The 13,464-nt window shown below is 49.2% G+C and overlaps 1 protein-coding gene across 1 annotated transcript in view; it reads left to right on the top strand.

Annotated features, from left to right (window-relative positions):
- Positions 1 to 737: 737 nt before the first annotated feature.
- Positions 738 to 13,464, top strand: part of GLIS1 (GLIS family zinc finger 1) — a 281,492-nt gene continuing 268,765 nt past the window's right edge. Inside the window, 2 exon segments of the mRNA XM_058303546.2 lie at positions 738 to 807; positions 1,847 to 2,147. Of these exon segments, the coding sequence (XP_058159529.1) occupies positions 1,889 to 2,147 (259 nt within the window). The 5' untranslated portion in view covers positions 738 to 807; positions 1,847 to 1,888.

Genomic DNA, 13,464 nt, shown 5'->3' on the forward strand with positions numbered 1-13,464 from the left:
GGGAGAGCGGGATATTTTCTGATTGGGATCCAAGCACCTGTTTTTTGCTTTTTTATCCGGAGCTTGAGACCTTCTATCTTTGGACTGTTGCCGGTAGAAAGCACTTCCCACATACACAAACAAAAAGAAAAGCAGGCCGAGCCGCTTGGGTTCCTATCCCAATTTTGCTGCCGACTCAATATGAAATCTGTATGACTTCTCGAGTTCGCGAGTTGGATTCTGCACGAAAACTTCGAAAATACTTGCCCATCGGTTCTCGCCGCGTCAGCAAGGTACGGCCGTTCCCATTTGACGGAGGAGAAGACTGACCCTGGAAAGGGGAGGGATCCCGCCCAAAGCCGCCGCGAGAGGCGGAGGCAGAGCCGGGTCGAGCCCCGCTCTCCCCACGCCCAGGGCGCCCGGCGACTCGGCCGGCTCAGCGCGGGTGACCGTGCCCGGCCTCGCGCGCGCGCGGCGCCGCGCCACAGGCCTGCCAGTCCCCGAGGCCGGGGGGCGCCGCCGCGGGGGCTCCAGCCTGCCGCCGCCTGTCAAACCCTCGCTCAGCCCCGCGCCGGCCCCGCCCAGCCCCCCAGGCGCGGAGGCCCCGCCCTCGCGCCCGATTCGCTCGGGCAGGGCGGCCGCAGCTCGCCAGTGGCCAGAGAGGCTGTCGGGCAGGCTGTGGTCCCGCCCCCGCCCCGTCCCCGCCCCCGCCCCCCAGGGTGCCGCCCCGCAGGACGCCGCGGCCCCGGCGGCGGCTGCGGGGGTTGCGGCGCCAGTGGAGGCGCGCTGAGCCGTGCGCCCCGCGAGTGCAGTGGCGGCGGCGGCTAGGTGAGGAGAGGCGCGGCCTGCGGCCTGCGGCCTGCGGCCAGGGAGGGGGCGGGCGCCGGGCACCCGGGATTCGAGGCGTGCGTCCCAGCGATGCTCGAGTCCGGAACTTTGGAATGGCGCAAGAATCGCGGAGGAGAAAGGAGAGTTTGGGGTCCCGGGCCCTAGTTCCAGGCTGGATGACTGAAAGGGCAAGGCTCTGGTGCGGGGGGCCCCCGGCGTGTGTGTGTGTGTGTGCGTGCGCGCGCGCACAGAATGGAACTGCGGCTGATGGTGTTGCTGAGTGTCTGAGCGGGTGAATGAGTGAATGTAGTGTGTGTGGCACGTCCTGGCCCTAATGTGCATTTGCGTGAGTATGAGTGATGTGCGTGGCTGTTGCCGACTTTGTACCTCAGTAGGTGCAAGCGCGCGATGGGTTCATTTCTCTAATGCGCGCGGGAATGCCTGTGTCTTGGTGTGTGCGTGATGCGTTCGCGTCGCGGGAGTGAGCGCCCATCCTCAGACTCCCATTTTCCCGGTTTGGGTGGGCGCGGGTGTGTGTCGGAGAGTCTGCGCTCGGGACCCGTGGGGGCGCGGTTCGCTGCCATTGCGCCCAGCCGGGCCCCAGAGCGCCCATGGGGCTCGCAGCCCTTGACCCACCCAGAGCCGCTTCTGCGGCTTCGCCAGAGCCCTGCTCTGGAAATCATCGTTGCCACCCGGTCTCTGATCCATTGGGTGACACCGCTCAGTCTCCCTCCGCTCTCCAACCTCAATTTCCCCATTCATCCGAAAAGCACCAGTCTCGGTGGAGGTGGATTTGGGCCGCAGGGAGCCGGAGGCTTCGCGGGAATGCGCCGTGGCGGCTGGGGTCCTCAACAAACGAGGGAAGGAAGTGAGGGGCGCCCCTAAGCCGAGGAAGGGTCTTTAACGCGGGATCAGGTGGGAATGACCTCCGGGTAGGTGTGACGACTCTACCCATTTTAGAGACGAGGAATAAACCGAAGGGACGAGAGAGGGACTGCTTCTCCGATTCTAACGCGCCTGTGCTGTCTCCCCTCCCCAGGAGTTCGGAGCGACCCCCAGCGGTGCGCTCCGCCCCAGCGCCATGCACTGCGAGGTGGCCGAGGTGCATTCGGACAAGAGGCCGAAGGAGGCCCCCGGCGCGCCCCGCCCCGGCAGCGGACACACTGGCCTCGGCGCGCACATGGCCTTCAGGGTCACGGTGAGCGGCGGCGGCGGCGGCGAGGGGTGCCCGCGGGATCTGATATCCCGGCCGCCGGGGCCGCCGCCCCGCGCCCACGACCTCCTTCGGCCTCGGAGCCCCCGAGACTACGGCCCGCCCAAGGCCGCCGCCGCCGGGAAGGGTGAGTCCGGTCCCGCCATCGTGCCTGATCGCGGGTGTGGAGGGACTCTGGCTGCCAGGCGTTGCCCACGCGTGCCTTTGTAGAGAGGCTCCGGAGAAGTTGGTGGAACTTTCTCCAAAGTTTCTCAAGTTTCTCTAATTGTTTGGGACTTGCCTGTCAGTCCGAAGTGATGCCTGGTTGTAGGAAACATCTCATTTAAACGCAATAAGCCTGTTTTGGGGGGATGTGTGTATAGAAAGCTCAGATTATGTAATTTTGCTTCCGTATGTTTCTGATAAAAGTTGTGTGAAACTTGTCAAAATCTTATTATAAATGAAAGCTTTTTGTAGTCTGGGAGTAGCAACTCCGGTATCTCTATCGCTGAGCCGTCTAAAGGCATATTTTGAAGTATTCCAGTCTCTCTAGATAACAAAAACCAGAGGCCTTCGGCAAGACCCCTCCCCTCTTGGGACCTCAGTTTCCCCATCTGTCAAGTGAAGAATTATACCGGTTGATTTCTGGATTCCTGCCAGAAGTTTTTATGAATTTCCAAATCCAGCCTGAGTTAAGTTCTGACTGAAAAATGGCTTTTCTGTACATGACCCTTCAGAAGCACAGTCTTTTGTTCAAAGTTACTTTGCCAATACCCGACCTTATCTAGCAAAGCTGGTGAGCAAAAAGTTGCAGGCCCCGGGCACAGTTTATGGGCCCAAAGTCAGTGAGAATGTTGGGATTCTGTTGAACATGTCCTTCTCATCACAGTTAATTATTATTGAGCCATTATTTATAAGTTTTGTGCTGACAGATAATTAACCAGAAATTGGGGATATCTGTTAAGCTTTTGCCTCCCCATCCCCCCTTTCCTTTTCCTAGGGAGAAGCCATGCATTGGGATTTGGTTAGATCAGCATTTGGGACCTCCTCCCAAGGAGGAGGAAAAACGGTCTGTGATTTGCGGCTCCAGAGGCATCACTGCTTTATTTTAGCAAAGGTAGGCCTGCCTGCTTTTAGAGATGAGAGCCCAACTCCCAAATTCAGGGACTGGTAAAATGAAATAAACATAAACCGTTCTTTTTTCTTTTTTAAAAGAAAACACCTGACTTTGTAGAAGAGAGCCATTTCTTTTCCTGTTATTTTAAATGTCAGTCTCTTCTCCGAGAAATAAGGGTTATTTTTAAGAAGAGTAGGTATGGAAAAAAAAACAAAACGACAACGCCTGCAGAGTATCATTGCTGGACTGCAGAGAACTCTGAGGTTCTCTGTGATCAGGGAGGAGGAGTGCTGCGCAGCAAGGAATGAATAACGTTGCTGCCCTGAGTGCCCTGGCTCGCCCCCCTCAATCACAGTCTGTTAGGCAGATACCCTCTTGCAACGTTTTGCATTTAAAAAAAAAATGGTGGCATTCTTGCGCAAGTGAGCTTCCCCAGACTAGTGATGAGCTCCCAAACAGAGCCTGTGGTTTCAGAGACCTTTCACCTAGATGCTTTGCGTATGTCCATGCCCCCAAACACAAATTACTTTTATCCCCCTCCCCAAAATATCTAAAAGATGAGATATTTAAGTCAGGATTGTATTTAGAAAGGGCAGCAGAGGATGCAAGGATGGGAGGAAGAGGCTGTATCTTCAGCTGATTGCTCTGGTTAATCTTCCAAAAGTCTTTAGAACTGGTTTCTTCACAGCTCCCCTGTGAGGCTGGTGGGATAGGGTTTATCTCATATCACACCCATTTGAAAGATGAGGAAACTGAGGCCTGGAGTGGGGAGAAATGTCTTGTAAAAGGCCACCCAGCAGGTCAGGGGCAGGGATTGCTGGCCCCCCCATCTCTTGGGGACCTGGGCTTAGAGAGGTTTCCGACATGGCTTCTCTGTAGCCATGGGCCAAGCCAGGCCACCAAGTGGTCTGAGACACAGCCAGCTTCCAGGCAGAGCTTCAGCAGCTTTCTTAAAAATGCCACAAGAAAATGGCACCGTCTTTGCCCTTGTGCCCACCAAGTACTCCCCAGACCATCATACCCTTTGAGTGTTCGGTGCCTTGCTCTGAGCTCTCGGGCTTATTGGAAACAGACAGATAGAAATACCAATTGAAAAACATTTATTGACTGTGCTAGAATTTGTGAGACCCTGCTACCTACAATCTGTGGGACCCTGGGCAAGTTTTTTTTTCACTCCTCTGAGGCTTCGCGACTCATTTGTAAATTTACTTTGACACTTTGTAAGACTGATGAGAGCATCAGTGATAAAGAATGTGAAGGGTACTCAGTGCCTACTTATTGTTGGGATCAGTATTGTAAAGTCTTTAATGTTCTCAACCTCTGGCTTTTCATTTACACAAGAGGTAATAATGCCTACCTCCCAGGTAAATAAGGCAGTAATTCTAAGAATGCATTGGAAACGAAAAAGGTAGGAGGGGTCACTTTTAGTAATTCCTGCACCGCACCGCACCACGCTAGGTTCAGAAAGACTGGAGATAAAGAGGTAGAACGAGGAGGGGGAGAACCATTTGTTTCCAATCGTCGGATGTGAAGAGCACTAAGGCTAGTGCATTAGCGCCGGGGGAAGCTGAGAGGAGCCAGGCCGCAGGTCTGTTGTGGCCGCAGCTGCCCAGGGACTAGAGGAGAGACAGTATTGCTTCGTCTGGGGTCAGGTTTCAGACGCTCTGCCTTCTGCGCCGACAGACCCTCAGCAGAAGAAGGGAGCACGTTCTTGAATCCAGCAGTTTATCTGTGCATGGTGGGGTCCTATGTGTTTCCAGATCAGGGCTCAGGAGGCATTGGGGACGGACTGACGTCATGCGCTAACGTTGTCATCATTTACAATAAGAATCACGATGTGTTTATGGCAGAGTCCCGTTTATCCAGATTCCAAACAGCTGGAAAGGCCAAGTGACCAGATGCTGCATTTTTCTTTCTTATTTTTAAACACCCAGCACTCTGCTTTTATAAGTCCTGACAAGGAAAGAAGGTAAACATCTGGGCTTTATGCAAGTGGACAGCTTCGTGGTGGTGCCCTAATGATGCTCGTTCCCCTGCACAGTGCTTCACAGTTCCCAGCGTGTTTTCCCATACGGTATCTCATCCTGCCTTCACTCCAGCTGTGCTCTGCCTACCTTGTGGGCTGCTGTGAAGGAACAGATGGAGGAGCGCTTTTCAGTCTATAAAGTGCTGGACAGACCCAGACTGTAAGGAATGTGATTCCCATTTTATAGATAAAGACTTTAAGGTTCAAGGCTTTGCTCAGAATCACAGAGACAGTGTTAGTGTCAAAGGTGTTCAGGACCAAATATTTGATTTTGGTTCCACGACTTGTACCTTCTGCATCTGTGTGTTGCTGGAAAATGAAGGCCTTCCAAAGGTTCCCAGAGAGTTCAAAACTATTTTTGCTTCTGCTATGTCTCCTGTCTTGAATCTTTGGACATCGGGAACGAGTATCTCTGCTCTAGTAAGTAAACTAAGAGTTTACCAGATGATTCCATTTGTCGACAATTGCTGTTCCCAGGCCAAAGGAGATAATGAGGTCACTGTTTAATTCACAACGACTCACTAGGCTCTTTTCACCATGAGTTGAGACTGGACACATCCTAGAAATAAAAAGGAGGTCAGTGATCATGACACACAGGAACTCTGCTGTTCGTAAACATTCATCATAACATGGATGGTAATGCAAAAAATTAGTTAATCTTGTAACTGAAAAAAAAGGTGGAATTTTTTTTTCTTCAAAAAGAGAAAAAAAAGCAACTGTAGATTGTGTGCATGGGTGTCAGGGGCTGCTGGTGGTAGAGTAGACATAATGATTTTGGTTGCTTTACCTCGCAGAGTTTCTTCATCTGAATAAACAGCCACTGACATGTTCTGTGGAGGCCTCGGTGGGGTTAGCGCATCCGTAATAGAAAGGTAGGAGTTATTTTTGAAGCATTTCCCCCCCTCTGGTCATGGTGGGCAATTTGCTTGCATTTCATCCATTTTCAAGTGCTGGTCCAGTGATCCAGAAATAATCAGATCCAAATTTTTTCGGTGCCTGAGGTTTCAAATAGGGGGGAGAGAAACCTGCTGGCCAAATGTCAGGCTCAGTGAGACAAAGAGAAACATGTATGTGTGTGGGTTTACAAATAAGCTAGGAACATGTTGCGTCTGTAGTCATAAGAGTTATGTATCCAACAAATCCTTTATAGGCATGTAGCGGAAATATAATTCCCAAAGATTCTCTGAGAAGCTTGTGTCTAGAATTTCTCTTTTCTTCCCTTCCCACCTCCCAAGCTCTCTGGAAGCTGCTAAGACTTGGCATGGACGGGGGATCGTCCTGTGAGATGGCCACTTCATTTAAGTCTAGTTTTTCTGAGTGGCTTACCTGTAGTTCCTTAGCTGGGCTAGGGTCTCAGGGCCCTCTTAGCTGTGGAATCCTATCAATAGGCTGTGCTCCATCTGTGATTTTTTTTAAAGAGTAAATTTCTTTATACGCTGTGGGTTTCCTTCACATGGCTTCTGAAAACGAAAACAAAAACAAAAACAACACACAGAAAACAAAACCCACCCCGTCTCCGAGTTATTCATCTCCCTGTGTTTCACTTGCGTGAGAAGCTAAGTGAGCCAGCACACTTATTTTTACAGTGCGTTAAAATCCCATTACAGGCATAAGTGCACAATGAATCATTTAAAAAAATATATTCTTATGTTCTTTGTTCTGAATGTTGCATAATTATCATCATTTTCTTCGGTTTTATTTCGTGGAGTTTGGCCAGCCTCCTAGAAGAAGGGAGAAACTGAAGTTTGAAATCGGATTTTCAATCCTTTTTTGGATAGGATTAGAAAAAAACAACAAATAAACACCAACTTTATTTGGAAGTTGCCCAGCGACTGCCACTAACTGTGGCTTTTGCATACAGAGGATAATTCCTTTCCTTCTCTCAGTTTTCTTGGACACGAACTCCCTGTTTTGAAGCTGATAGGTGGTTTTCCAGCATTCTCACCATATATACATGATTATATTCAAAGTTAAATTGTAATGTGTGGTGTGCCTTTTTTTTTTTTTTCTGGTACAGATTTTAGTTGCAATTAGTTTGGACCTAGAGAGAGTATTGTTTCTTTTGGTAGGGGGTAGTTTATTTTTGTGTTTAAAGAAGCAAAGACATTCAGTTCAAGGAGGAGAAGAAATGAAACAAACTCTGCAATGGGCTTTGAAAAATTCCGCTGCATTATGCACAAAGCACAGCTGTAATACCAGGGTCAGGAAAAACGAGCAAACTCCCAAAATGTTTGTACCGCTCGCCTTCACTGTGCTAATGATTCTAGCAGTTTAAAAACGGACTTCTTGTTTATCAACAGCCACTGCCCGAATTAATAGTTTACAATGAAAAAAAAAATGCTTTCAGCATTGGAACCAAAGTCCAGGGACTCACAGCTGAGTTTCTGAGTAAAGGGGTGGGGGTGGGGGGAGTTTTGTGGCTGCTTTGGTCTTCTAAAGCCTTATTTATAAGAAATCGAAAGAAAACAGAGGTCTGGGATGGGTTGGGGGTGGGGGAGTCCAACTCTAATCCTTATAGTTTAAAGTCACTTAAAGCATGTGCTTCCTTTTCTTCCCATCTTCTTAAACTCCAAAGAGTTATTCCTTCAGCAGGTTTCCGGCGGATGGAGGCAGATTGTGTTAGCATTATGAGCTGTGTTTTTAAAGTCAGCATTTGAGTCAGATGCACCGAGAGGAGACCTTCAGTCCGTTTAAATGAATAACGCATTTCCTGTATGGCCTGAGTTGCTCGGTGCTTATGGTCTGGGCCTGCCTGGAGCAAACACATGCATCACTGTGCAGCCTCAGGGCGTGTGGGCAAGGCCCTTTGCTTCCAGCCTCGGGTTCCCCACCTGTAAAATGGGGAGCAGTTTGGGTGATTCATAAATCTTCCCTGGTCTGATCCTCCAGGATTCCATATTAACTGAGCTAAGAAGGATTCAGGGTCTGGAAAGAGACTGCCTTGGTCTCAGGCCGGGTTAGGGACTTGACCTGCCCTTGAAACTCTTGACTCTGAAACCGAACACAGAAGGAGTGGGACAAGGGAGGTAACCATTTATTGGGTACCTACTTTGTGCCAGGCCAGACATTTTCTAGTAATAGTTGTGATCACACTTAATGCTGCCCACCGACCCTATGAGGAGAGGAGGCATTATTCTAATTTAACAGATGGGGGATGAGGCTTGGAAAGGTTAAGTGCTTTGTCCAAGGTTATGCAGTTAGTAAGTAGGGGTGAGCCTAGGATTTGAACCCTAAAGCACACTGCTGTCCAGGACCAGCCGTTAAAATCCTACCAGTGGGCACGTTACTCGTCACCGTGGAATCGCTGGCGCCGTTGAGTGCCGGGTGCGCCCCAAGCCCTGGAAGGCAGCAGGAGGCGGCAGGCTGTCCAGACGGCCCTCTCCAGAGTGTCCCATCGGGGTCCCAGCTCACAGGCCGAGGTGTGACGTTAAGAGGAAACTGCCTCGGTTAGGGTTTTGTCCCCTGCCCTGCTGCAGAACTGGGGAAAGGAGGGTGGGTTCCCAGTTGTGGCATGGGGCCCTCAGGCAGTGGGGAGGCAGGCCAGTACTCAGAGGCAGCGGAGGGTCCCAGAGGGGCGCAGGCACCCTACCAGTTGGTGCAGGTGGCAGTCCCAGTCGGGACTTCTGGGCAGTTTGGGGAGATCCCTTGCCAAGACCCTGGTGCTGGTCTCCCCTGTCTGGCTCCTGAAGACATTTGTTTGATGAAAATCCCTCCCGATCCCCACTACCCTGCCATACCTGGTGTGTAGAATATATGCTTCACCGGGAGCGGTGGCTCAGGGATCTATCCAATAATTATTTCTCCTTAAACACTTCGTGGAAGGAAGTGCTTGGGAGGGAGAAGAGGCGAGGGATCTGATCAAATTCGAGGGTTTGTGGGCGCGGGTCTTTGGTGTCAAATGATGACTGAGCCAACTGGCCCCTACCCAACGCAGATGGAAAAGGTCTAGCTATGAGGCCGAGTCTGTGGTCTTGAATGAGGGGTGTGCATTGATAAGACTGTGTGATGAGTGTGTACATTCTCAGGGAATCATAGTTATCCTGAAGGTGAAATTGCAGGAGTCTGTACTGTCGGAGGCCTCGTTGCCTTCATCTGTTGCCACTGGTTCTAAAAGGGAGTGTTTGAAGAAGTATCAGGGATGGCTCCAGTTTCTTTGCTGTGTGTTCAGCTTCTTGCTATTTGCGTCTTTTAGCAGCCAGATAACTTTTTTAGATGTTGTTGATTTTGTTCTTAAATAGCAGGTTTGATGGAAAATAAGGTTTTAGCAAGAAGCCAGGGAGTACTCTAAACCCGACTTTGAAAAACCCAGGTCCCTTTTGCTGTTTTAAGCTCTCCGGAGGGCTGGAGATTGGGTTTATTTTGGAACGGTGCTGGGCTGTGTGAATTACTTCTCTGAGGGTTGGGTATTTAATACCTAGTAGAAGTTTGTATAAGAGTTGATGATGTATTTTGCCGACTTTCCAACCCTGTAAATAAATTACACGTGCTGGTGGAGGCTGCCAGGACCCACTGTGTCAAATGAAGCTTAATTTTTATCCTGAACCACTTAATACTTTTGTGCTAGTGAGTAGAGAAAGTGACCAGGTTTTGTCCCGCAGCGGGCCCATTTCTAGGAAGACGCAGAAGGCAGAAAGAGCCTGCGAGCAGGCCTCAGTGGATTCACTGATTTTGACACAGTTTTCGGTGGTTAAGTAGCTTCAGCACTCTCAAGTCCAACCCTTGAGGCAGAGAATGATAATATAATTTTAAGTGTATCGTAAAAATGAAACTCAATCGCTTCCACTCTCCAAACCTGTCTCACTCCCTCTCTCTCTGGAGAAAACGGCAGTAATTGTGTGTTTAATCTCAAGACCGCCTGTGTATTTTTATCTTATTTGAGTGCAAAGCCCAGGTAATGACGTTGGCATTTCTAACGCGAAACAAAATAGGGTTTCTAATTTAGAGACACTATTAAATATTTCATGCTTCAACCAAACTCAATTCTTTTTCCTATAATAAGTTTAAATATTAATTCTCTGGAATGTCAGATGCCTAAAGCTAGGCATTTAGTGATCTGCAGTTTCAAGTATCTCGAAGAAGGTTTATGAAACAGGATATTTCAGTGGGAGGGATGAGTAGTGTGTTTCAGAGATATCTGAATTCAAGGCAGTGTCTTCTGATTTACTTTTTAAAGGGAAAAGGGTCATAAAATAAGTTGCTTTATGTGCTGGAGGATTAAATGGCTTAGGCTGAAGTAACAGCAGGGACTTTAACTGTTTCTCCCTGTTATATTTTAACAATGCTTTTTTGGGGGAGGGGGTGGGTCATTTTCCCGCCTGCTTGTCTCCTCCCCCCTCCCCCCCCAAGCCAGATGGCTTTAATTCTAACCAAGTCCCACACTGAGGCCAAATGATTGATCAAACAGTCATTTGTACTTACGCAGCGCTCTTTGTGAGAATATCTTTCCATTGGAACTTCTCACTGGGGCAGGATCTTCGGCCCTTCAGATGGATGATTTCAAGCAGATTGGGGGGCTTAGAAAAGTGGGGGTGCAGTAGAGGGTAGAGAGCAAAAGTTTCAGACCTTGGATCCTGAGAGCTCTCTGCTTAAAACCTTCCTGTTACTTTGTATCCTTGACAACAGGGGTACCTGAGTTTTCTATATACAATGATGAAAATCTTTCCACTGTCCCCATGAGAGTAGTTTTATACTTTTAGTATCTTTTGATGTAGAAAATACCTACTGAGAAAAGGTTACTAATTTTTAAGAGTTCTTGTAAGTAGATTTTTATTTTATCAACCACAACAGCATCTGCTCACATTGGTTGAGGCATTGATTTGTCCTACAGCCTGTCCTTGGTCCTTGCATTAAAGATCTCACCTGAAATTACATCTTGGCTCATAGATGGGCTCATAGATGGGCAACTGGTTGACCAATGGGAAAGGCCTGAGCCCTGTGACCTGACATTCCTTGCTGGTCCAGCTCCATCTCTCTCATCCTTGCTTTGTTTGATCTCTAGCAATATTGAATTTTTCCTTATGCAGCCGCAGGCCTGGAATTTTCTGTTTACTCGTCCATCTTTCCTTATAAACTGTGTGCTTCTTGAGGGTCTGGTTGTACCTTTTTATTCATCTTTGAGCCTTCTTAAGTCATTTTTAGAACAGGTTGGAAAATATGTATTTAGGACTCAGATATTCACCTTTGTACCCTTGTGTCCAGCACAAAGTCTGACGTGTATAGGGTGCCAGGTTTGAATACTGGCTCCAGGTACTAATGTGGGGCCTTGGGCAAGTTATTGAGTTCTCTGGGCCTCAGTGTGTTTATCTGTGAAGTAGGGGTAATAATAGTAATGATCTCAAAGCTGTCGTGAGGATTAAATGAGTTAATGCAAGTATAAGTGCATAAACACGTAAACTGACACATGGTGAATGCTCCATGTTGGTATTTTATGTTATTATTATTACTGCTCCTACATAAATGTTTGGTCAATAGAACCTCTTAGAAGAGCCTTCCCTTCCCACCGGACTGACTCCTACTAATATTTTAAGAACCAACTCAAATGCCACCTCCTCCCAGGCCTTTCTCCCTAGGCCTGTTATGCTAGAGCTCTGGCTCGGCTCCCTCAACCTCTGTCTGTCCACCTGCCATAGCATTGATCACACTCGGCGGCCATTTCCTATATACTTATGCTTCCTTGGACAGGGTTGGATCTCATTATCTCTGCAGCCCCTGTGCCTAGCCCAGAGCCCAGCTCAGAGTGGGGGGTTCAGGGAGGTTGAGAATGGAATCCAGCCCAGTCCCCTGCCCTCAAGAAGCTTGTAGTCTATAAAGGAGGAGCCATCTTTTGTGTTTCTGTTTTTCCTACAAGGTTGGACACAAGGGAAGCTCTCAGCACCTTTTTGACTCCAGAATTTGTTCAGGGTTCTCACGTGCAGACAGATATTTGCTTCTTTAGCCGGCACCGTCATATTCTCTTTCCAGCATCATCTTGGGGCTCTTTATAAAGACGTCTCCTACTTGCTTGCTGGGTGACCTTGGGCAAATCTCCTCATCTCCCTGGGCCTCCCTTTCTTCTCCTTTTTGGGAAAGGTTGGCTCTGGTGGTCCCTAAGCCTTTCTGGCCACAAGCGTCTGGAGCTGCCAGGCTATAGGCCATGGGGAGGAGCTGGGGGCCTGGTAGCTGTCCCGGAGTGATTGGCCACCAGCCTTTCAGCTTGAGATATTGGGCTCTCTCTGCCACACACTTGCCCTCTCTCTGGGTGAAGACCCAGGTTCTGTAAATTGGGTTTTGCCTTGTGGTTAAAGAGTAGATACTGGTGGTTGCAACACATCTGCCCCAGATTTCTCTAAGATGGGAAAGAACCTTGGACCAAATGCTTGAACTGAGAGCTGGGAGCCCGATGATGCCAGCTTTTGGCAGACTTGTTGGGGCAGAGATCAATGTACATAGCTCAGATCTCCATCTGGCACAGGCTTAGATAGAGATGCTGGGGGTTGTCTTGGCCTCCTGATCCCTCTCAGGTACCACTTGGGCTTCTTATACTGTAAAGCTCTGCCCAAATGGTCATTATTCATTCAATCCCCCTTTGGACAGATGAGAAGATTAAGGTTCAAAGGGGCCTTTTCACTTGTGCCCACATGGCTTTTGGAGTCAGGACTGGGTTCAGATCCCATTTCTAGCACTGGCTAGACCTTGAGTAAATTCACTGAACTCTGTGTCTCCATTTTCTTTATTTATAAAATGGAGGTAATTCCTATCCCATAGGGTTGATGTAGCTCCGGTATGTAGCGTGTAGCAGGCTTGTGACAAAGGTGAGGAGTTGTTTTTGGTCTTATTGAGTGATAGAGCTGGGACTAAGTCCCCGGCCTGACTCCCTGGCTAGTGCTGTTTCTCCTTTATGCTGTAGAACCCTGTTGCTTTACCACTTGTTTTCTTTTTGGCGTAATTGATAAACAGTAAGGACTTTGGAGTCAGAGATTGAGGTTTGTATCCAGCCCTGGAGCACACAGGTGTGATTGATTGGCATCTTGGCTTAACTTGGGGCCTAGGGGAGAATTAGGAGCTGCAGCCCCATTGCTGAGGTGGGCTTGGGCTGCCTCAGCCCAGCTCTCTGACAGGTCTTGGCTCTGGGGTCACTCAGTCTGCGGTGGCTCTGGTGCTCGGCAGGACCGGGGGCCCTGTGGAGTGGGTCAGGAAGGGCAAACACCTGCATCCTCCCTTTTTTCTCTAGTTATTGGGTTGGGAGATGCTGTCCAACTCTACTATGCAGCCCTGTGTGGCTGTGGGCTCCTTGGAGGCAGGGTCCATAAAAAATGCCTCCCTGGACACTTGCTGCTGGAGCAT

This window comes from Dasypus novemcinctus, chromosome 9 (genome assembly GCF_030445035.2).
Source record: "Dasypus novemcinctus isolate mDasNov1 chromosome 9, mDasNov1.1.hap2, whole genome shotgun sequence".
Taxonomy (NCBI): Eukaryota; Metazoa; Chordata; class Mammalia; order Cingulata; family Dasypodidae; genus Dasypus; species Dasypus novemcinctus.